The sequence below is a fragment of the Melospiza georgiana genome, chromosome 3 (genome assembly GCF_028018845.1).
Source record: "Melospiza georgiana isolate bMelGeo1 chromosome 3, bMelGeo1.pri, whole genome shotgun sequence".
NCBI classification, from domain to species: Eukaryota; Metazoa; Chordata; class Aves; order Passeriformes; family Passerellidae; genus Melospiza; species Melospiza georgiana.
This window is the reverse complement of record NC_080432.1, coordinates 26785149-26806618: the sequence shown is the minus strand read 5'-3', so window position 1 is coordinate 26806618 and position 21470 is coordinate 26785149. Positions and strand designations below refer to the sequence as shown.

The 21470-nt window shown below is 46.7% G+C and overlaps 1 protein-coding gene across 6 annotated transcripts in view; it reads left to right on the top strand.

Moving 5' to 3' along the window:
• Positions 1 to 20117, top strand: part of SERTAD2 (SERTA domain containing 2) — a 78813-nt gene extending 58696 nt beyond the window's left edge. For 5 of the 6 annotated variants that reach the window (XM_058020089.1, XM_058020086.1, XM_058020087.1 and 2 more), the window contains one exon: positions 14726 to 20117. In XM_058020089.1, coding sequence (XP_057876072.1) covers positions 14730 to 15674 — 945 coding nt within the window. In that variant the 5' untranslated portion in view covers positions 14726 to 14729 and the 3' untranslated portion in view covers positions 15675 to 20117. Of the gene's footprint in view, positions 1 to 9628; positions 9857 to 14725 lie in introns of those variants that run through there. The other variant, XM_058020090.1, reaches the window with a different exon arrangement.
• Positions 20118 to 21470: the final 1353 nt, after the last annotated feature.

Below are 21470 nucleotides of genomic sequence, written 5' to 3'. Positions count from 1 at the left end.
CAAACAGCGGTGGGAGAGGGCTTGGCTGCCCCAAACACCATTTTTGTATTTGTGTCTCTCAAATGAGTGAGCACTTGCAATGTGTGTGAGTTCAAACAACGCTTTCTAGCTTTTTTCATTCTGATCATTTTAGGCATGCATCTGCACTAGTGAAGGTTCCTGTGTCTTATGGACTTCTCACAGGGTACAAAATTGACAGAGGCGCTTCAGTTTGCATCTAAGGGCTCGGGAAGCTTTCACATGGTAAAACAAACTATAAAAATGAATTCTGTTTTCAAATGATTGCTATAGAAATTAGCCAACGGATTTAGCAGGGTAAATTGAAAGTAGCCCTTTCTGGCTGAAGTTAAAATGCATGCCTTTGACATAATAGGATGGCATCTTTGGATTGTGATTTAACATCGTGAGCCAGGTGATGGTAGAGAGAGGAGGAGGATTAAGAGTTTGTGCTGCTGGACAGGTATCCAGGAGCATGTCCTTCGGAATACTTCCATTGTTCAGGCAAGTATTGCAGCATCCAATGTAACAGCTCTAGATATTCCTCCTCTCGTGACTGATCCTGCTTCCATTTAAGTTGGTAGCAGCAGCCACCCACTCCTTTTCTGCAGGAACTGGATTGGACTGCTGAACAAACGAAGCTAGACTTTGTGCATATTAAAATGCTGCTTTGATTTTTGTGTCAAGCTGATTTCTGTTTCTCTGAAGCTGATTGGAAACAAACAAAAAGAAACTTGATAGCCATAGGTCCCTCAGGTTTTGTCTTAAAGAGCATTAAATACATCTCTAGGTGCTGATTTATTAAGAGTTGTAATTGTGTTCCTTTATACACCTGCTCTTTTTTAATGGGAAAGATGAAATAAAGATTTTCACAGGGGAAATAATGACATAAATATACCAAGTGCTCAAATTGTTTGCCTGAGAGGCATCAAGGACTTTGAGATAATGTCCTAATAGCAAGGAAGCACTCAAACTTCATATTCAAAATTTATTTTTTTTAGCTTCCATGAAGTACAGCAGATTTTATGCAGTATCTAGTTTGAAGGATTTTGCCATCATTCACACAAGCTGCTTTTTGTTTTTCAATAAATATTTCATTGGGAAAACATTTTTTTTTTAGGAACTCTGACTTTTTTCACACTGATGTAAAGCACTCCTGGCACAGTTCATCTCTGGCAGTGCTAACACTAGACAGATGATCCAAAGTATTTGTGACTATTTTTGCTTTTGTGTAACATCTTAAAAGTGTAATCTGTCAAACAAGGAGAAGGCAGTACTTTGAAAGTGCGAGTAGTCTTCTGGTGATCTACTTCTCATAAGGGCCAGGTAGCAAGAGAGACACCTCCTTTTAGCTCAGCCCTGTAGTGTAACTGGCTCACAAGGAGACAGCTCCAGTTGCAGTGGTTCCTAAACATGCGCATGAATCAGTGCCAGAAATAGCAGCCTTCAGTTACCAAGTCCAAAGATCAGGAGTGTTTCAAAGGAGAGAGCAAGGTCCAGCTTCAGTGTAAGCAGGTTGGCACTAAGCAGAGATCTTCAGTCTTGATGAATCTTTTGCTAATTAGTGGTTTGTGGAAGATGAAATTTGCCAATCTGAGCACAGTGCTCATTTTCTTCAGGGGTGTTTAATTGCATGTTTTCTGTCACTTCTTTTGATTTCTAAACTTTCATCAGTCAGAGGAGCTGCTGTCATGAAGAGGTGCCTGTTTTCTGTAAACGGAGAGAGACTCTCAACACACGTTAGTTCTTTAATTCTTTTATAAACAGAGTCAATTTTTGTGTTTGCTGTAGCGGAGGCTTCAGGTTTGTTCAGCATTACCAATGCAAACACTATAACAAAAATAAGATAACAATGCTCGGCTGTTACACACGAGTGGGGAAGGCAAGGCCTGTGAATGCTGTGCTAACGCTGCTCCTGGGTGTGCTGAAGTGTAGCCCAATCTGAGGTCCAAAGCAAACGTGTGGCTGGGAGGCAGCAGAGGTTTAGTGGGAGAAACAGGCTTGTGTGTGTCACAGCAGGGTCCTGCCCTGTCTCTTGGCTGTGTGGGTGTTAAACTCTGTGTCGCTGTGCAGAGCACAAACTGCACTGCCACCATGTCTGCGTCCCCGATGGCTCCTGGTGAGCCTGTCAGATGCTGGCTGTCATTGCCGAGGGGCCAGGAGGAGCTGTGAAGATGTGCTGGCTGGGACATTCCTGCAGCACAAAGGGGATTTTCGGGGTGGGGAAGGCCTGATGCGAAGGGCATTTCCAAGGGAGAGCTGGGGCAGTCTCCACGGGTGATGGGTGCAGCCTCAGAGCCTTCAGAATGGGCTTTAAGCTCTCACTGGGGGTGGGAAGGCTTGGAAGGACTGAAGAAACTGTCAAGTCACCAGAGAGCAAGTTTTTGGTTTTCATGTGTCCCTTCTTTGAGGGTGGAGGCTCATCTAGCTCAGGTGAGACAGCAACCACCACCACATCAGAGTGACACTGGATTCAAGCTGCTGCAGTGAAATTAAAACCATGCTCAGAGCCCTGCATTAGGTGAGGTCAGACCACTGCTCTTCGAGTGAGGGGCCACGTTTGGTACCCTCCTCAGCTTGGTGCATAAAATCAGAGGTGTTGCCATAGAATGTCTGAAGTTCCCAACCTGTACAACATGATCAGTGTTTTGAGTACCATTGGTTTTAAATTTCTCCTTAATATCACAGATTTCACCTTAATATCACCCTGGAATTGAGTTTTAAGTGGCATCAAATGGCATGACTCTCTGTGTAATTGTTAGGAGCCAAAACCTGTTTACTTTGCTTGCACACCAGTAAGGTGTGAAAGCAAAGTAAGAAGTTTGTTTTCAGTGAAGTTAAAATAAAAATTGAATTCTTGGTATAGAATACAGAGAGAAGTGTTCAAACATGGGTTGTTTTCTTTTAATGTCATTTTGAAAACTGAGTAGTATATGGAAGTAGCAGAAAAAAGAAGTTCCCTTTTTCAAGGAGTCCTGAATTGGTGGAAAGATCTAAACTTGCCCTAATACTTCCTCAGATGTAACAATTAAAACTGTTTTTCTTGATCCCAGATTTTCCACCCCGGAAACCCTTGTACTGTTTGAGCCACACTCACCTTTAATGGAAATGTGACAAGCATTGGCTGTTTTCATACAGTTTCTTATAGTAGCCTGTAACATTAGTGTTAAAAAGCCCTCCTGTTGTGCCAGGCCGGCAATAAGGTTGAGTGAAGTGTGCTATAGCAAGAACCACCCATGATTGGAGGTAAACTATGTGGATATATGTTGGGGTGGAGGTTGAAAGGAGCATGGAGGGCATATTTGAAGCAGACTGTGCAACCGCTATAGCAGGTCTGACTAGTTTGAGATGCCTAAAGGCAGCTTTGTCTTAACTTCAGGTAGCTGCAAAATGAAGTTTTAAGTCCTAATTCAGAAGTACATCATCATCATCTTCCGGTGCCTCCACAAACTTACTTTTCATGTGTTTTTACAGGCACTCTTTCTCCCTTGGAAAAAAGCCTTTACTAGGTACACATCCACGTGCATGCATATCATTTGCATATTTTTCAAATATACATTTCATCAAGATAGGAGACTAGCGTTTGTGTGCAAACCACAGTGTTTTTTTTGAACAGTGGTGGTTACATTTTGCTTTCTCACTGCTCTGTGGGCCTTGTGTGAGACAAGCCACTCTATTTCAGCCCTTTAGGCACGGCCTGATTTGCTGTGGGTCAGGTCTCATGCCTGCTCCTGGCCCTGTGTCGGAGCAGTGCCTTCAGCTTCAGGAGCCTGTGCTGTGGTCACAGGGATTTTGGCCAGGGTACTCACTCCCATGTTGGCTGTCCCAGGGTCCAATAACCTGCTTGGGTTACTCTACTGGGACCTGGCTCCCCCTTTCCCCCTCCTGTTCCATCTGCTTGGTGAAATTGGCTCTTCTGAACAACCCTTCCACTTTCCTTCTCTAACTAAAGTGTTCCACAAATAGCTTGTGAATGAATAGAAGAGAGAGAATATTTTCTCTGTGAGTGACACACAGTGTCAAGCTTCCTGTCGCTGCTCTGCTTCCCCTTGCTGGCAGGGGCACACACGTGATGTGTGTGTGCTTGGATGAGGACTTTAATTGTGGGGAAAATCAGTATATACTATCATGGGTGAGGTGAGTGGGTTGTGCCTGACTGAATATGAAATAAAGTTTCAGACATTTCATTTCCTGAGCTGTTCTCCTTCTGTATTTTCCACTCCTGATTTCCAAATTTTCTAAACTAAATTTTAGTTTGTGGTTAAGTTTCTTTCTTATGTGTTAATTAACCTGTCCTAAACATGCTTCAAAAATACAGACTTAATACAGACACATGTTGTCAAAAGATGCTGTTAAAAGGGTGCTTCCATATAAATTGAAATTATTTACTTGAAAATGTCTAAATTACTCCACATAGAAGAGACGTGGGTCCCATGGTGGCTGTTTTAAAGAACATCTCTTCAGTGTAGTAGTTTTTGTTGTGAAATCAAGCAGGTGCAACGAAAAATGGAATCTCTTTTGTCTCTAACTCATAGCTATTACAGGTTGAGAATAGCTCAAGGTTGGCCAAAGTTCCCTTTAGTCAGTTTTCAGAAGGATCCTTTGTAGCACATGGAAACACATGTTTTATTTCAACAAATGCATGAGCTTTAGTGCACTGGACTGAAAGGGCAGCAGTTAGCATCTTCTCCAACATCATTTAACACCATCTGAGCAAACTTTCTTGTCAAATTTTAACTATGTTTTAAAAATTTGTTTTGTTTTCACTGGTGGGGGAGAAATGTCCAACAGATTTTTCACCTCTATAAGAGACGCTTGCAGGGTGAGTGGATTCTTTTTCATAGAATGTATTTGTTTGCACGGTTGTGTTCCTTTTATTTACGTAAAAATGTTGAAAAAAACTCATGCGCTGTTTAAGCTACTTCAAAAAATGCCAGGGAAACACCTTTCTTTTCTCCTAATTCTCAGTAGTGCAAAACTGGTTAGCAAATAAAATTTGCAGGCCAGAAACTAAAATGACTTGTCATTGCTGGGATTTGTATGGTGCATTTGCAGCATATATTTATTCAGAGGATTTTTTTTTCCTTTCTCCTCTTCTTCTCTCCTGCCATTTGCTGCTTTTCAGTTTGACTGTGATAATTTATTCAACACTGTTTTCAGAGCAATAACCTACTTTTTGGCAAACCATTCAGTTCTTTCAATAGTGTGGGGGTCTCCCCCACCATGTGTTTATTAAGGGTCTATGACAAGGGGGAAAAACAAGGTATCTTTGGGGAGAAGATGCTACGATAGGATTCAAACAAAGTAATTATACATAGGTGAGAAAAACTCCCTTATTATACACGAAGGGGTCTCGTCTCTCACGGGTGCACACACAATTCTCATTAACCTTTGCAGGAATTGCACAGGTCCAGTGGAGATGGGTGTGCAGTGCTCAGTCCCTGCACACACTAAAAATAAAAGGCAGCCCGTGCCACGTGCGTGCCAATAGAGATGTCGTGCACAACACAACACAACACAACAGCGCCGTCATCCATTGTTCTGTGTGCAGGGGAGGAGGGGTGCACAGCCAGCCTGGCTGTTTCATCATTCTCCCTTAGAGCTGACCAGCAGCATCTTGTCATTACAGGTGTGTAATTTTAGCAGTGAAAAGGGAGTGTGTGTGTGTGCTTCCCAGCCTGTGTCACTTTCTGGTAGCTGTTCTAGGTCTTTCAGATGATTGTTTTGAATTTCATTTACAAGCGAGGTGTCTCTTTTTAGACAGCACTTGAGCTGTGCCGGTGCCTGCTGGCTCTGCAGTGGGAAGGAATGGAAGGCAGTCTTTGCTGAACTGGGCCCTGGAGCACTACACAGCCATCTTAATTGCTGCTGTTCCACCTCTTGAGGAGATGGCTCTGGTTCTCCCAGCATGGAGTTGTGTGCATCAGCTCCAGTGTGTTTCCTTGCTCACTGACATGGGAATTCATGGTGTTGTGGTGCTGCCTGTGGGACCAGCATCTCCTGCTTCCGTGCAAGGAGGCCCAGAGTGCAGCACTTGGGGGAAGAAACAGTGGTGAGGAGCAGGAAGAGCTGCTGGGCTGATCCCAGGGTGGGCTTGTGTGTAGAAGCCCTTGCATTGGGTGCCATGCACCCATATTTTTTTCGATTGCCAACAAGCAGAGTCTGCTGAATAATCAGCTAATCCCATAGTAAAGTCAGGGAATCTGGCCCAGTGCTGTGCCTGGTTTGCTTTACTGCAGCTCTGATTTCCTGCTGCTGATGCCCGGGTGTGTAAAGCAGCTCCTGGTCCTTCAGCAGATTGCTGAGCCCGTGTGTTCACAGCACAGTAGAACTCAATTCGCACTTGGTAGGCCTGGCTGCTTCTTTAACACTGACACATGGGGACCCAAATTTCAAAACAGCCTCAGCCTGGCTCTTTTTGGTGTCTCTCTGAAGCACAGAGCCCAGGTAAGCTGACCCCCAGGGAAGGAGGCTCCTGGTGGTGGCTCAGACACTGTTGTGAGCGGACCGTGTGTGCAGCCATCCTGGGAAAGGATGTAGTGGAGATTTGGCACAGAGGTGACCTGAGATAAGGGCAGCTTTCCCATCTCCTGGAAAATCTCTCTCCCCTCAGCAGGTAGCTCTAACAAAGCATCTCCTGGTGGTGGGAAGGGGGGATGGCTCCACCCTGATCTGGTGGTTGGTGGTCAGCAGGGCCAGGCCAGTGAAGGGCTGTGGCAGGGTTGGCAGTCATGGACAGTGTGATTCCTAAAGCTTTCAGTTAAGGATGAGACCAAAAAAGGGCAGGCTGGGGGCTTGTTTGCATCTTCTGGGCACTGTTTTATAAGGAAGCACACAGGAAGTCCTGTCTGAAACACAGCATGTGAGGATTGACATTTTGGCTTTGAGATCTTTGAGTCAGAAATCAGTTTCTGCCGAGCAATCCAAACGTGTTCTGCTTTTTTCCAGTAAAGACTACTGCCTGCCTGTATGTAAATGTTAAATAAATGCTTTTCAACCCTGGTGTGTTACCCTGGTATATTCTCCCTCTTGCTTTGCACTGAAGAGGAGTTGTCACAGAGTTGCACAGGGCTTTTGCTCTTGCCTTCAGCCTCACAGTGGTTTGCAGTGTGCCTTGCTGGCTTTCCATGCTCAGAACCTGTGTAGTCTTGTCCACCTTCTGGTTCTGCCAGGGCAGCCTTTAATGCTTTAACAAGCTAACAAGTGCTCCTCTGATTTAAACTTGCATTAACTTCTGCTACCCTGATAGAATTCCTAATATTATAAACACCCTTAATAACCCGGCTGTAATCTAGAAAACCTGCTGTCCTTTTTCCAAACAATTACTTAATGAGGCAGTAATTTATTCTAAGCTATATTTATTGGAGCCCATTCCAGCTTTATCAGACGTACTCTGGTTGGATGTGTACAGTTAGTCAAAAACATTAAAACTGCTCCACTTCTTCCAGGGGAACATGTTACATTTAGCAAACTGACAGCATTAGAAACTGTTTCCAATTTAATAGAAGCATATGTTTCCTGCAAGGCTTAACACGCTGCAGAGTCAGAGATTGCCTTCCACTGCGGCTTTGCCTTTTTTTAGCGTGGTGAAAAGGAGCTGCAAACTGAAGGCAGAAGTGGAGTTTGTGTTTCTGGTTGTTTTGCAGAGATCCTTCTAGCAGGGCTTCGGCAGGCTGCAAGTTTAAGAAACTCTCAAGAAAGTGGTGTGGGCGGTGCACACAGAGATCTCGCTCCAAATGCAGTTTCTGATCATGAACAAACAGCGAGAGCTCGCTTTGCCCTCTGGGCCTCAAATAGTACAGTATGCAACAAGGGAGAGCAGGCAAGGCACGAGGATGGAAACAGTAGGATCAGATTACAGTTTCAAAATATCGCTGGAACACGTTGGCTGGCGTTACACTATTGACTGGCTTTATAATTGCATTGCTTATTTGCTAGGGAAGGCTTCACCTTACTTTCTGATTAACGTGGGCACTCCTTCGGGGACCCGGGGACTCCGGGCTCTGAGTGTCAAAGGCAAACCCTGTGAGACCTGCACGACTTCAGATGCTTCTCAAATGAGAGTCTGAGCTTCTTCTGTTGTCTCCTGTTTGCCAGAGGTTTCCTTACGCAGCCCCTATTGAAGTTCCACTTAGAATAGCCTCTAACAGTCACCCACTATGGTTTTCCTTCTTATTTTGATTTTAACTGGAGAGGAGAAAAGACCCCTGTCACTCAGCTTGCTAGCTGCTCCTTGCTCAGTCTTCACTCTGTGTGAAGTGCCTAAAGCAGGGGGCTAAGGCTGTGTTTCTGCAGGGAGAGAGAAGCTGCCTGTCTTGCTAAATGCAGCAATGGGGTGCTGAGGAGCTTTACTTGCTTCTCTGTTTCTTCTGGAAGAGCTGAGGTTTACCCATCCACCACAGGAGACGGGGAAGAGTTAGGTCCCTGTAAAATATGTGTGAGAAATACCTGCCACTTAGAATTACTGCTGGCACTGACAGCCTTGCAGTGAAGGCTTGCAAACATAAAAACAATCCCCTGTACTCTCTGGAAGCAGAGAGCTGCCCAGGAGGCCAATTTTTTTATATACTCTAAAGGAGAGTTTTGTAAGTGCTTATTAAACCTCACTCAGTTAAAAAAAAAATTAAAAAGGGCAGCCAGAATGAATGTAAAATGTGTCAGGGAAAACAAACCTTGTAAATACAGAATGTCTGAGCACTGGCCTGGAGAGGACAGAAACCCCTGCACAGCTCCATTTCCCCTACCTTTCTTCGGGGGTTGTGGGATTTGTTTCCTAGCTCACATGTGGCATGAGACACAGTTCTTACCAGGCAGCGTTGTCAGGAGTCCTCTTTAGCCAGGCAACATGGATGCAGTACACTCCAACATGTAAAAAAGCATCAGATCCCGAGAAAGCAGCCTTGTGAGGGAAAAAAAGATAAATTAAAGAACACTCCCCCCCTCCCCCCGCCGCCATCCGGGCCGGCCGGTTCACACCCTGCAGGCAGCTGCAGCACAGCACAGGCAGCGGGGCCGTGCAGCTCCGCATGGAACAGGCTGTCCCAGCTCGGGGATGCTGTCGTGCCAGGCTTTAAACACTCTGGTGTCAGCAGATGAAATCCCCAAGGAGGGGCCATTTCCACCCAGCTCTGGCTGCTGCCTGTGAAAGTCCATGTTGCTCGTTCGCTCCAGCCCTGCAGTTAAACCTCGACACCTGGGCTGCTCAGCTTTCCCCCTTGTTTTGAGCGGGGCTGGGAGAACCTGCCAGGTTTATAATGGCCTTTCCTCTGCTTTTCCTTTGTAACTCTGAATGGGAGGAGGGTGCCAGTGCTCTCAGATGTCTGCCTTCCACCTGCTGGGGCAGGTTTGCTATACTTTGCCAGGATCCCACGGGCCAAGGAGCATCCTTCTGTAGTGGGTGAGCCCGTGGTCCTGCCCCAAGGGGTCTTCTACAGATCTGTCCATTCTCTCTCTCTGCTGTGGCCTTGGGGACAGGGAGAGAGAGGTTTACTGGTTTGCCTCCCTAGCTCTAGGGGACAGATACTTTGAAGTTGTGGAGACTGGTTACAAGTTCAGGTGGTCCCTCAGGCTGGGTCCTGCAGCACTGAAATACCTCACAGCAGCTCAACCTGCCTCTGTTAGCTCGGAGGGTCTTGCCAGATGAACACAGTTGGCATAAAAGGCCTTTTTATTTTGGTCCTGCAGCTTTCTGTGCCAAATCCTCATTCTGCTGAAGTCAGTGACAAAACACCCATTGACTACCATTGAGCCAGGATACAACCAATGGACCCCTCAAGGATGAGGAGTGAAGGATGGAGGAGAGGAAAATTGTATTTCATGTGCCGGAAGTGACACAGAAAGCACTTCCATAATTCACCGGGTAGGTTCTTTGAGAAAACCTGGTGAGGGTCACTTACATCTGAGGTTTGTGAACTTAGGGGGAATGAAGTGTACAAATTCAGTGCTCTCATTGCACTCTGGAGGCTCTTATGGGGGCGCTTTGGTGTTGTGGGGTTTTGTTGGGTTTTTCCATGCACATGTGTGAAGTAGCATTTTATTTTAATTCCCCCAAGTTGCCTTTTTCTTTCTCTCTCCTTTTTTACACCCCTGTGGTTTGAATTGCCTAAGACTTCAGAAAGTAGCTGGTCCTGCTTTAAACTCCTCTTCTCGCACAACCCCTGTGGTTCACACCTGTGTTTCGGTGTTCGGCTGCCTGGAGGGGAATGGTTGCCTGTGGACTCAGGGATTTTGATGCTTTTACCTTTTTGAGCAACATGATGTTTGTTCTAAAAGTAACCTCAACTCTAATAAGCTAATTATTTATAATTTATAATAAGCTGTTCATCGTCTACACTGACAGAGGGGGTGGCGTAAATCCGTGAGTGGAAATGTGACTTCTTAAAAACCCTTTTCTGCTGTTTCTCTTGATGTTCAGTTCCTCCTTCTTTTTTTCTTTATTCTCCTTCCTGTCTGTCTCGATGAGCAGGGAGGGCCTAGTGGATTGTGGAATTGATTTCCAAGATGAGTTTTTGGTCTTGAGAGGTATTTTAAACTTAATTGTTAAAGTCTTTGAGAATTAAAATTACAGGGTTTTTGTTGAGCAAAATCACTTTTCCTCTCAGTTTTTACATATCTGGTGCTTTTCTATGCCAAAGTGCCGATTATTGAAGACTTCAGAAATAATCCGGCAGTGTTGAAGTGTCCAAAGCACAATCAATAAACACAGTGCTCCTCTCACAGTCTACACGTACCTCTGTCCTCCGGAGAGCGAAGGATTCATCATCACTGGGTGGGCTCAGAGACACAGGCATTGCATGAGCTCTTCTGTCTTTCATCGCTGAGGGCTGACTCCAGAGAACCTTCCACTCCAGGCTGATTATCTCTTCCACTGAGCCCCAACTGCTTTTTCTCCCAGCTCTGTCTGAAGAGCATGCAGAGCCAATAAAAGGAAGCTAAATGACACACAAACGAGGAAAAAAAATATACTACTTTTGTTTTTCAATTAAGAAAAGACAGCTCCCAAACAATGCTAGGGTTTCTCTGGTGCTGAGGCACGTGCAATCGCCCTAAATGGGCAAAAAAGCAAGTAGTATCTTTGTCAGCAACAATGGTCTAGCTTTTGGTTCTGGGTCTTCCAGAGCTGGAGCCAACTGGTAGATAATATTGGGGAAGATCTCCAAGTAACTCCCCCTGCCCCAATCTCCAGAAAGAGGCAGTTTTTCCATTGTCTTTCTTCAGCTTTCTGCTTCCACATACCTAAGAAACATTGAAAACTCACTTGCAGACCAAAACCCTGCAACACCCTTTATTACAACCGCAGCAACAACAACAAAGTGACGTCCAGTCTCAACTCTTAACATCCAGCCTCAAAATTGTGTTTAGCAAATGGGTGAAAGTGCAGCAGAATTACATCTGGCTGAGGTTGCTGCTCGGGCAAAATAGATGCATGAAAGACCTTCCATGAGCATTACCCTTTATTTCTGCCTGTGCAGTGCCACATTTGGATGGGTTGGTGTTGTCTGGCTGCCCTTGTCACAGCTGTATGGCTTGGTTGGACAGCTCTCTTTTGACACCTGGGATGGTGCGGGTTTGTCTCTTTTTGTACCGATCTTTGGTCAAGCTGATCTTTTAAGTTTGGCATTTTCATTTTCCCATCAGGAGGTTTGGCTGGAAAGGCTAGAAGCAAAGTTTTTGAGATGAACAGACTTGATTGAGATCAAATGCTGGTATTGTACAGCATCCTTTTTTTTAAAATGTTATTCTTTATCTTAAGACATACAACACTGATCCCTTTAATGCAGGCATGAAAGTGATTGGTTGAAGGAGGAAAGAGATGGTTTGAACTGTAAAGAACAAGCAGAAAACATTGTCTTAAGCTTTGATGGTCAGACACTATGAAATTCCTTTTTGAAGAGCCAGAGGAAGACTTGCAAGCCCCCAAGCATGTCTGATTTTACCAACTCTATCAGTTGGTCTAAGAAGATATCACCTCCTTGCTTTGCTTGGCATGAATGAAGTGATTTATGGAAACTGGAGGAAAACATTCTTTACAATTCCCATTGGCATGCCAGAGGAGAAGGGGATAAAATAAAACTTTATAAAGCCAGGAGTCTAGCAGTGCTTATTTGAGCCCTCTCCTTGGTGGAATAAAGCCGCCATGCTTAGGCTGACATCCTGCTTTGGTGCTTTAGGGGTTAAACCCTCTTCAGAGAGTATTAGTGGGGAAAAAGGAAACTGAAAGCTGTGCTGAAAAGCTAGTAGGTGAGCCTGGGAGTTGCCTGATCTATTTTATCTTTTAAAAGGGCAAGCTCTGAATCAAGCTACAATGAAGATGGAGTGAGATGTGAAAGCTTGACAGTCACACATACAGGAAATCTTGAATTATCTCTGAGCTTCCTGGAAAATGACGTAGTGAGGTTATCATAGTATTTACTCAGTGATGATCCCACAGTTCTTACTGATCCGCTTTAAATAAGTGTTCACTACCAGCACCTCAGTCTTGGGTGGAAATGGGCTCAGTTGGGTTTGTTGGAAATGCTTGGCAGCGTCACCTGGCAATGATGAATAACTGAGCACAGGGAATGGAGCCTGGGCTGTTTTCTTTATCATGGGGGAAAAGGTTTGCTTTGTACAGGGAATGTTTTTATACATTCCTGGCAGAGGCTGACAAACTTCAAACTCTTCTAGTCCCAAAGCCATTTAAAAATGTCTTCTTTAAATAGAGCATTGTAGAAGGAGCACTGCTATGTCTTTAGGTCAGAGTCTGTCTTTTTTCAGGGGGAGGAGATAGCAGGAAGGGATGGAAAGCTGCTCATCTCCTCCTAACCCCATGCTGCTTTAAAAACGTGCTGGAATTGGGCAGGGTTTTTAATTCTTGCTAGCCCCATTCTCCCTTTCTTGCTCTTATCTGTCTGAAGTGAAAGGAAGCGTCTGCTGTGAACACTGGAACAGCAAAGCCCCCCGCTCGCCCCCCAGACCCATGTGAGCAGCTCCAGAGCAGTCCATGGAGTGACACTAGGGAGCAGAGAAAAGCCAGACTTCGGCAGCAGTGCTAAATTTCAGAGGTTTTGTTCGCCTGAGATTCCAGGCGCAGGAATTGCTGGTAGCTGGCCAAGCAGCTTGGATGGCAGCCTACCTGTTCCTCAGCTCTGCTCAGCCTGCTCCCTCCCCCCCGCCTTTCTTTTTCTAATTGCATAATATGCTAGAAAATTATCTGGATTTGGGACTTATTTTTAACCAGAAGAGGCTCGCTTCACCCGATCTGGTTTTCGATTTACCGCCCAGCAAATGCTCTCTGAAGCTCTTGTAGCACTGAAACCCTGACTTCTTTAGCTTCCTCTTCTGCTTTCCAAGGGTCTCTTTGCTCTTAAATGTTGGTCAGTCGTTTTTGGTGATGTTAAACTGTGTCGTCTGTCTGCTGAACTGGTGTGCGACCATCAAACTGTGTTAGACCTGCCTGGTGCAGTTGTTTCGCAGGCACTAACCCTACTGAGCGGATTGGGAATTGTACTCAAATAAGGAAGGCAAATTTTGTCTCCTAGATGGTAGCTGCATAATGTGAGAAGGGGTCTGGGGTAAAAATCTGTATGGCCGTTGCAACTTCTTTCTGGATACCTGTGGCTAGAAAGCCTCTTCCACTTTTTTGGGGGGTTTTAGGTTTTTATAGGTTTTTTTTTCTCTTTAAGCAAGGCAGACTTCTTCATGCCAGAAGAATTTGTTAAACAGAGGGAAGGATGCAAGAATGAACAGGGAGCTCCTTGTGATCATATTAAAAGAGTGAGCGGGTTAGAGCTCCAGCACCTCACCATTCTACCTGAGAAAATGAGGGAGCATAATGCCAGGTCGTGGTACTGCCACAGCACAGCAACTCCTTCATTCCTCTGCGTTTGGGGGGGATCTTGGTGTCACAAAAATAATGGTGACAAAATGAGGTTGGGACTGTGCTGTGTAGAGGAGCATTTCCAGGCACTCTGAAACATCCTGGAAGAGATGGCACTGGGGACTGAACTGCCCTACTTAATCTTAGCTCAGAAATTATTTATAATACGGGGCAAGTTTGGTAAAATCCCCTTTGTTTCCTTCAAAATCTGCCATCTGACCAGCAGCAGAGTGTAGTGCAGATAGTGGTCTTGGGGATTAGAGTAAAAGACTTGACAGATCATCTTCTTCTGCTGTAATTTATCTAATTTTGAGTATAATAACTGCATTTCCTGCTGTGGTACTTTAGTCCTTAGGCTATCAGCTAAATAAACCCATATGTGTATATCCTGGTGTACCAAAGGGCTGATCTCCCAACCTCACTGGGGAAGTTTCTCTCAACACACAATTGCTTGAGCCTCACTTCCCTTCCCCCGTGAACACACTTTTCAATAAAAAGAGGAAATTCATTGTGAGAACTTCAGTGCTTTACATTTGTATTCCCAGGCATAGCACTGCCTCAGTCAGGGAATGTAAGGAAACGTTCAGTACAGTGCCTGTGGCTCGTGCTCCTATGGACAGGTATTTGCTTAATGTAAGGAAGAGGAAATTTGCTGTCAGGCATGCCAGATCTTGACTATTATAGAAGCTGTCTGAATTCCTGCTTGGAATTCACCAGCACAGCCATGCCTAAACACGGATGGACCAGAGCCCTGTGTTAGGGTGGCTGCTGCTTGCCCATCACGCTGCTGTGGGCCAAGGCTGACTTACTGATGGGGACAGATGTGCACCTGCCTTGCTGCCTTCATCAGTGTCCTCTCTTCCCTTGCAGATATATGTTGGGGAAAGGAGGAAAGCGGAAGTTTGACGAGCATGAAGATGGGCTGGAAGGCAAAGTGGTGTCTCCCACTGACGGTCCCTCTAAGGTGTCTTACACCTTACAGCGTCAGACTATCTTCAACATTTCCCTTATGAAACTTTATAACCACAGGCCATTAACCGAGCCAAGCTTGCAAAAGACAGTTTTAATTAACAACATGTTGAGGCGAATCCAGGAAGAACTCAAACAAGAAGGCAGCTTGAGGCCCATGTTTGTGGGCGCTTCGCAGCCTGCCGACCCTCTCAGCGACAACTTCCGCGAGGCGCAGCCGGCCTTCAGCCACCTGGCCTCGCCGCCCCTGCTCCCCGCCGACCTGGTAAGCACTATGCCCCTGGAGTCCTGCCTCACCCCGGCCTCTCTGCTCGAGGACGACACTTTTTGCACTTCCCCGGCTGTCCAGCACGATGGTCCGACGAAGCCACCACCTCCTGCTCTCCAGCCAGTAAAGGACAGCTTCTCCTCAGCCTTGGATGAAATCGAGGAGCTTTGTCCAGCACCTACCTCCGCAGAGGCAGTAGCAGCTGAGCCGGCAGCCGACGACTCGAAAGCCCAGCCCAGCGAGTCCAACACCCACAAGCCCGAGGGCCTCCCGGAGAGCAGAACGGCTGAATCCAAACTCATGGACCCCCTGCCTGGCAACTTTGAGATAACAGCTTCCACAGGTTTCCTCACAGACTTGACCCTGGATGACATTCTGTTCGCTGATATTGATACGTCCATGTATGATTTTGACCCCTGCACGTCTGCCACGGGGGCTGCCTCAAAAATGGCTCCTGTCTCAGCAGATGAGCTCCTAAAAACTCTCGCTCCGTACAGCAGTCAGCCAGTAACTCCAAATCAGCCTTTCAAAATGGATCTCACAGAACTGGATCACATCATGGAGGTGCTTGTTGGGTCTTAAAAATATTAGAAATATATCAACTTTTTTTGGTCTTTTTTTTTTTTTTTTTTTTAATTTTAAGTACCAGTATATACACTTGGTAGTATTTCCATAGTCCCTCCTAGCCCCGATTCACAGCACTGTGCATGCATCCTTGCTTGCCTTTTTTGAAAAGAAAAGGATCACACTAGTTTTTGCTTCGAGCAGAGTTGGAGTGCCTTCATCCATGTATGACCACTTCTAATGTATTTTTTTTAAAGTGGTTCCTCAAGGAAGACCGAATATCCTGGTATAGGAAAGAATACGTATTGTAGACAATGTTATGTTATTACAAAAAAAAAAAGAAAAAAAGGAAAAAAAAAAGGTAAAAGCTAAGCACAAGGATTATGTTGGGGAAAGCTGTAAATTGCATGTGCATACTTGTCTATTTTTTCTATAAGTTTTATTGCAAGAGGTAAAAAATTTTATTATTTAGATAATCTCAATACCATTTTAGCCCTGTATAGGTTGACTTTAGCAATTCAGCCTTTTGGAGGCATTAACCTGCTCCTCTTTAAGTGTTGCATTTACATGGCTGTTTAGAAACTGCTGCCCAAATTTATTTTATATTTTTGTACAGATTCTGCAGTTTATGGTATTGTTTTTTCTAAAAACAAATGCTGTTTATACACACAAAAAAATAGCTATTTTGATAGGATTTGCTCACATAGTTCCTGCATAATTCAGATGTACAAGAACCACTTGTACTTTTATACAGAGTTGTAATGTTTTATATGTGTATGGTGCAAAGAGAAAATTGGATCAAATAAGCCTGCAGTCGGTTTCCCTGAATGCAAACAAAAAAAAAAGTGCTTTAAGAAAGGGCTGGGAGCTGCTTCTGCCGGAGTTTCACAAGTGTTTGCTCCCTGCTGTACCCACTGCGCACTACTGTGATTCCTGAAACTTAGAGCCATGTCCTTTCCAACACGTATGTGAAGCAGTTGGCAGGAAACAGTTGTGGAACTTCACCCGGAGCTCCTGAGCGCTGCCGTGGCCGCAGCTCCCGCCCACCCCACGTGGAGCCTTAACCCGGCGGAGATCGGCACCTCCTGACCCGGAGCTCCTGGCAATGGTGAGGGGAGCCCGGAGAGCCAGCCAGGCTCCCGTGGCACTCCCTGACTGATGGCGCGAGGCTGGGAGCATCCGCTCGCCCTTTCTTGGAGCATTTCTCCTCCCCTCTCCCACCTCACTGTGCTAAGTGCTGAAAAAGGCAGCTTCAGTATTACTGCAGTGAAGCTCATCTCGTACCTGCACTGGATGGACTTGCTTCAATATCCATTGCTGTCAAAACTGGAGCCAGTCGTGTGACATCACTTAGCATCTCGTATAGAGTTGGGTTCTTGTATCAACTGCGTTACCTGCTTTACACTTTATAGACCCGTTTTACAAGGAATATACAGACACAGCTTTCTATGCATGGTCCCCTCCCCCGTAACACCTGAGAAGTCTTCTTACTGCACCAATAGCTGTTTTTTTTTTTTCCTGAGTTCGTTGTGGTGTACATTTAATTTAAAAAGAAAAAAGTGTTTGCAATGTATCATGCCTATTGCTGAAGTTGCTATGGCATTTTAGTTTTCCAATGGTACTTTAGTTGTTGAGTGCCGGTTACAACCTGTATTGTTGACATGCCTATGGCTTCTTTAGGAATAACTTTTATATTTATTTAAGAAATTTTAAATTATGTTTTACGTCATTTGGCAATATTCAGTCAGTTCTGCTCCCTTCTTGTCATGGATGAAATTGGGTCTTGCCTGCCTTTTGAGGAGGCGGCTTTTTGTAAATTGGCACTTTAAAGCAGGCCATATATAGTTATTAGTATATAGATAGATGTAACATAGATATGCACACAGACACAGGATGAGAGCAAATACATTTTTGCAATGAAGGAACTCCTAATGGAAATGAAATGCATCATGTACAGCTGCGAAAGGCGCTTCTGGCTCCCAGCTCATCTGTCAGGGAGAGACAGGGCTGGGGAGGAGGGGGGCACTGGCCCAGGGGGGTGGGTTTGCTTTCTTCTGTTCCCAAGCTGAGCTCCGTGAAGCACTGGGGTGCTGATGGATCTGCAGTCACTACACAGACTAAAGAGAAAGGAGGTTATGCTTCAACGGAGAGCCACTGACCAAGTGTAGCGTTAGGGACCAGGGGAAGGGAGGGCAGGGAGGGGAGGCTCAGCTCCAGATCCACCCAGCCCTTGTTCCACAGCAGTCCTCAGCCCCTGCAGGAGAACCCACAGCCTTTCTGTCCCTGCACCTCGAGTACCTGGGAACACAATGCTGCACAAACCTGGAACAGCACCAGGCTCGGTAACTTGGAGGCACTTGCCTTACCATGCTTAAAAACTGGTTTGCAGGATGCTGGAGCCATCTGTTTTTTGGGATTACTTAAGTATTTATGCCTGCATAAATATCACCTGCTAGGCAAAAGCTCCCATCAGTGCCCTTCTCAGAGACCTGTGCTGTTCAGGGGAGTCAGCTGAAGGGAAGTTTTTGTACCCAGAGAGCAGGAGCTGAGCTCTAAATCCAGCCTGCCGCTTGGGCGGTGTCTGTGGCTCCTTGGTGCTGAAGCCCATGTCCTGGGGCAGAATCCCTGCAGGAATCCCACAGGACAGAAACCTACTTGATTTGTGGGACTCAGCAGAAGGTTGGGAAGGCTGCTGCAGGCCTGGGTCGAAGGGCTGAGCTGTGGCTTTCCCCCTGCCCAGTCACTGAGTGTCTCCAGCTGGGCCTGTGCTGTGGTCCCAACAGCAGCCAAGCATGGAATTTCTCTGAGACCTACACCAGGGATGGAGATTGACATTAACGTGCAATGAAGTGACAAGATGGGAGCAGAATAAGAGGGCTTTGGATTTGAAGTGATTTTTTTTTCTTAAATTATTTATTCTTTTTTTTTTTTTCTTCTGTAAATATATTTATTTTATTGTGAAGCTAACAACATCTGGATTGTAACATGTACAGAATGTATGGTAGGAATGTATCCTCTTGTAGGAATGTAAATCTGTATGAAAAAGGGTATGGGAGCCAGATTCAGAAAGAATTAATTGAGTTCCAGTCAGGATATGCATGGATCACAAGATTATTTTTTTCCTACACTCTTTTTCTAATATGGGTCTGGTTGTTTGAAATATGCAAAAAAAGGTATGGAGGAGGGACAGGGTTATGTTCAAAATTAGTTCTAATCAGGCTCCCACCCCCCAGTGGCTGCTTGAGAGGGGCCTCCCTTGGCATGCTACTGGAATTTGCCACTGAAGGCAGCAGCAAATGCAGTCATCTCCATCGTGCTGGCCTGGGAAAGGTTTAGAAAAGATGTTTTCTTCCCTTATTTTTCAAACACGCATGGGAGGCCCAGCAGAACTCCCTGGGGCCGGGTGCCCTGGAAGGGGCAGGGTGTTCCCCAGGAGTTGTGCCGGAGCTGGGGCCGGGCAGGATCTCCCGTCCCGTGGAGCCCAAAGCCCGGCTCTGTGTCCGGCCAGCCGGGCCCAGGGCTCCGCACTCCCTCCGGAGCCTGGGAGCCAGGGAAGGGGAGCATCCCTGCTGGAGAGAGCGCCTCGGTCTGTGCGGGCACCGCCTGCAGCCCCCGGACAGCAACGCCGCCAGGAGCCACCGCTCACTGCCAGGAGAAATTCGGATTTTCCTCAACGCCGTGTGGTAAGAGCCTGGGTTATTTAAAACACATGCTTTTGAATCCAAAGTTTACACTTTATTACTATTAAATTGAGTATATAGCAATGGGTCCTGTCTGACAAATGGTTTAATTCATTCTGGCATGTTTTGAACTTTTTGTTCTTGTTACAGGGTTTCTTTTGGTTTGGTTTTGTTCTTTTTTTTCCTCCCCCAAGCCCCCCAATCAGGCTTCAGTATCCTGCTTCTGTGCAAGTTGCTTTCAATATTCTATTAATTAACGAGACTGAACATTTTAAAATAAATTAGTTATTTTTAAGCACTTTTTTCTTTTTCTGAAAATAAGCCTAATGCAAGTTCTGGAACCTCTTTAAAAACACAAATTGCAGATAAAATCCCAACCTCAACTTCTATCTAGTTCTGAGCGTATTCCATACTAGTGCCTGCAAAGGCCAAGATTCTGGAAAAGGTGTAAATAGTGTGACATGTTCAGTGCATGGTTGTTTGAACAGGGCTTGTTATTGTCAAGAAAAAAAAAAAAAAAAAGAAAAAAAGAAAAAAAAGGAAAAAAATAGAAAAAAAAAAAAGAAAAAAGGCTGTATTTCCCCTTCCCCTCCCACAGACCTTAGAGCTGTGCCTTTTCTATGCAATATTACAGACATCTGAAACCAGATTACTGTATTCACATGTAGGTATGGGCTGTAATCAAAAAAACAATTGGACAAATGTACATGGAAATCAGCAGTCTTACTTTTGTAGTTTTATATTATACAATAAACAATTAAAATAAATTCTGGCTTTGTTCTTTCCCTCCACGGAGGAGGGCAGTCAGGGCAAGAAGACAAGATCCCATGAGGGCTGCAGGAGGAGGGGAGGGAGGTGCTCGTCCGCGGCAGGTGGCGAGGGACAGGGGCGGGACAGCGCGCTGTGACCCCGCTCCGCCTGACAGAGCAGGGGAACCTCGCCCTGTGCGGGGCCGCTCCTGCTGCGGGGCTTTTGTCCTGCCCGGCACACAGAGGTGCCCGTGGTGGCCCTTCCTGGCCCGCGTGTGCCGAGGGATGCTCGGGGCTGGAGCGGCTCCCCAGGAGCGGGACCTGCCCGCTGCCAAAGCACGGAATGCCCCGTCCTTCGGGCCATCAAATCCCAGCAGGAAACATCTGATACCTTAACCCACCGCTTCGTTTATCAGCGCCCTCCTCCCTCCCCGCTCCCCCAGGTGCCCGGTGTTTGCTTTCAGGGCCAGTCCGGAGGGAGATCTCGGCCCTGCCTTTGGCTCCCCTCAGCCTCTTGCAGCTCGGATCTCGGCCCTGCCTTTGGCTCCCCTCAGCCTCCTGCAGCCCGGATCTCGGCCCTGCCTTTGGCTCCCCTCAGCCTCCTGCAGCTCGGATCTCGGCCCTGCCTTTGGCTCCCCCAGCCTCCTGCGGCCCGGAGCGCCCTGGGCAGGCCCCGGCTGCGGGCTCGGCTCATGAGTCACCCTGCGCACGCCTCGCCCGCCTCCACACCCGCGGGAGCACGCCTGCTCCATTTTGGATTCCCAGAGAGCCGAGAGCCGGCGGGAGGAGCGGCGGGCTGTGCCCGTCCCGCCCGCAGCATCCCGGCTGCGGAGCTGGCTCGGGTTACAGCGCAGCCCCACGGGCCCGGCCCCAGCTGCCGCCCGGGGACAAATGGCTGCGGGGACACGAGCGCAAAGAAAGGAGAAGTGCGAGAGTTAAAGCCGGCCCCGGGATTGGATTTCTGTCTGCTCAGCAAGCGCTGCGCTCGCAGGGGTGAAGCGCAGCCGGGGCGAACCCTTCGCCAGGGGCTCGGCTCCCGTACGGGCACGGCCCGTCCTGGTGCGCTGATCCGGGGCAGGGCCGGCCGAGATGCCGCTGTTGCACTCCCGAAGCTGCCCCGGTTTTGTTGCCACCTACCTTTTGAGAGTTTATTTCCTCACTTGTGACTTGTCAGTGACAGCCGCCTCCAGCGCAGAACGCCCGGGCACTGAGCCTTTCTTCCCCCTCCCGAGGTGAGCAGCTTCCCACCCACGCCACCCCTCCAGCCTCCCACCTCAGCGAGGGCAAACCATTGCTCTGGGCTTTTAATCTGCATCTCGCCGCAGTGTCTGCCCCGACCCGAGGGAAGCTCCGGGCATTTGCCCACAGGCAGCCCTTGGAGGAAG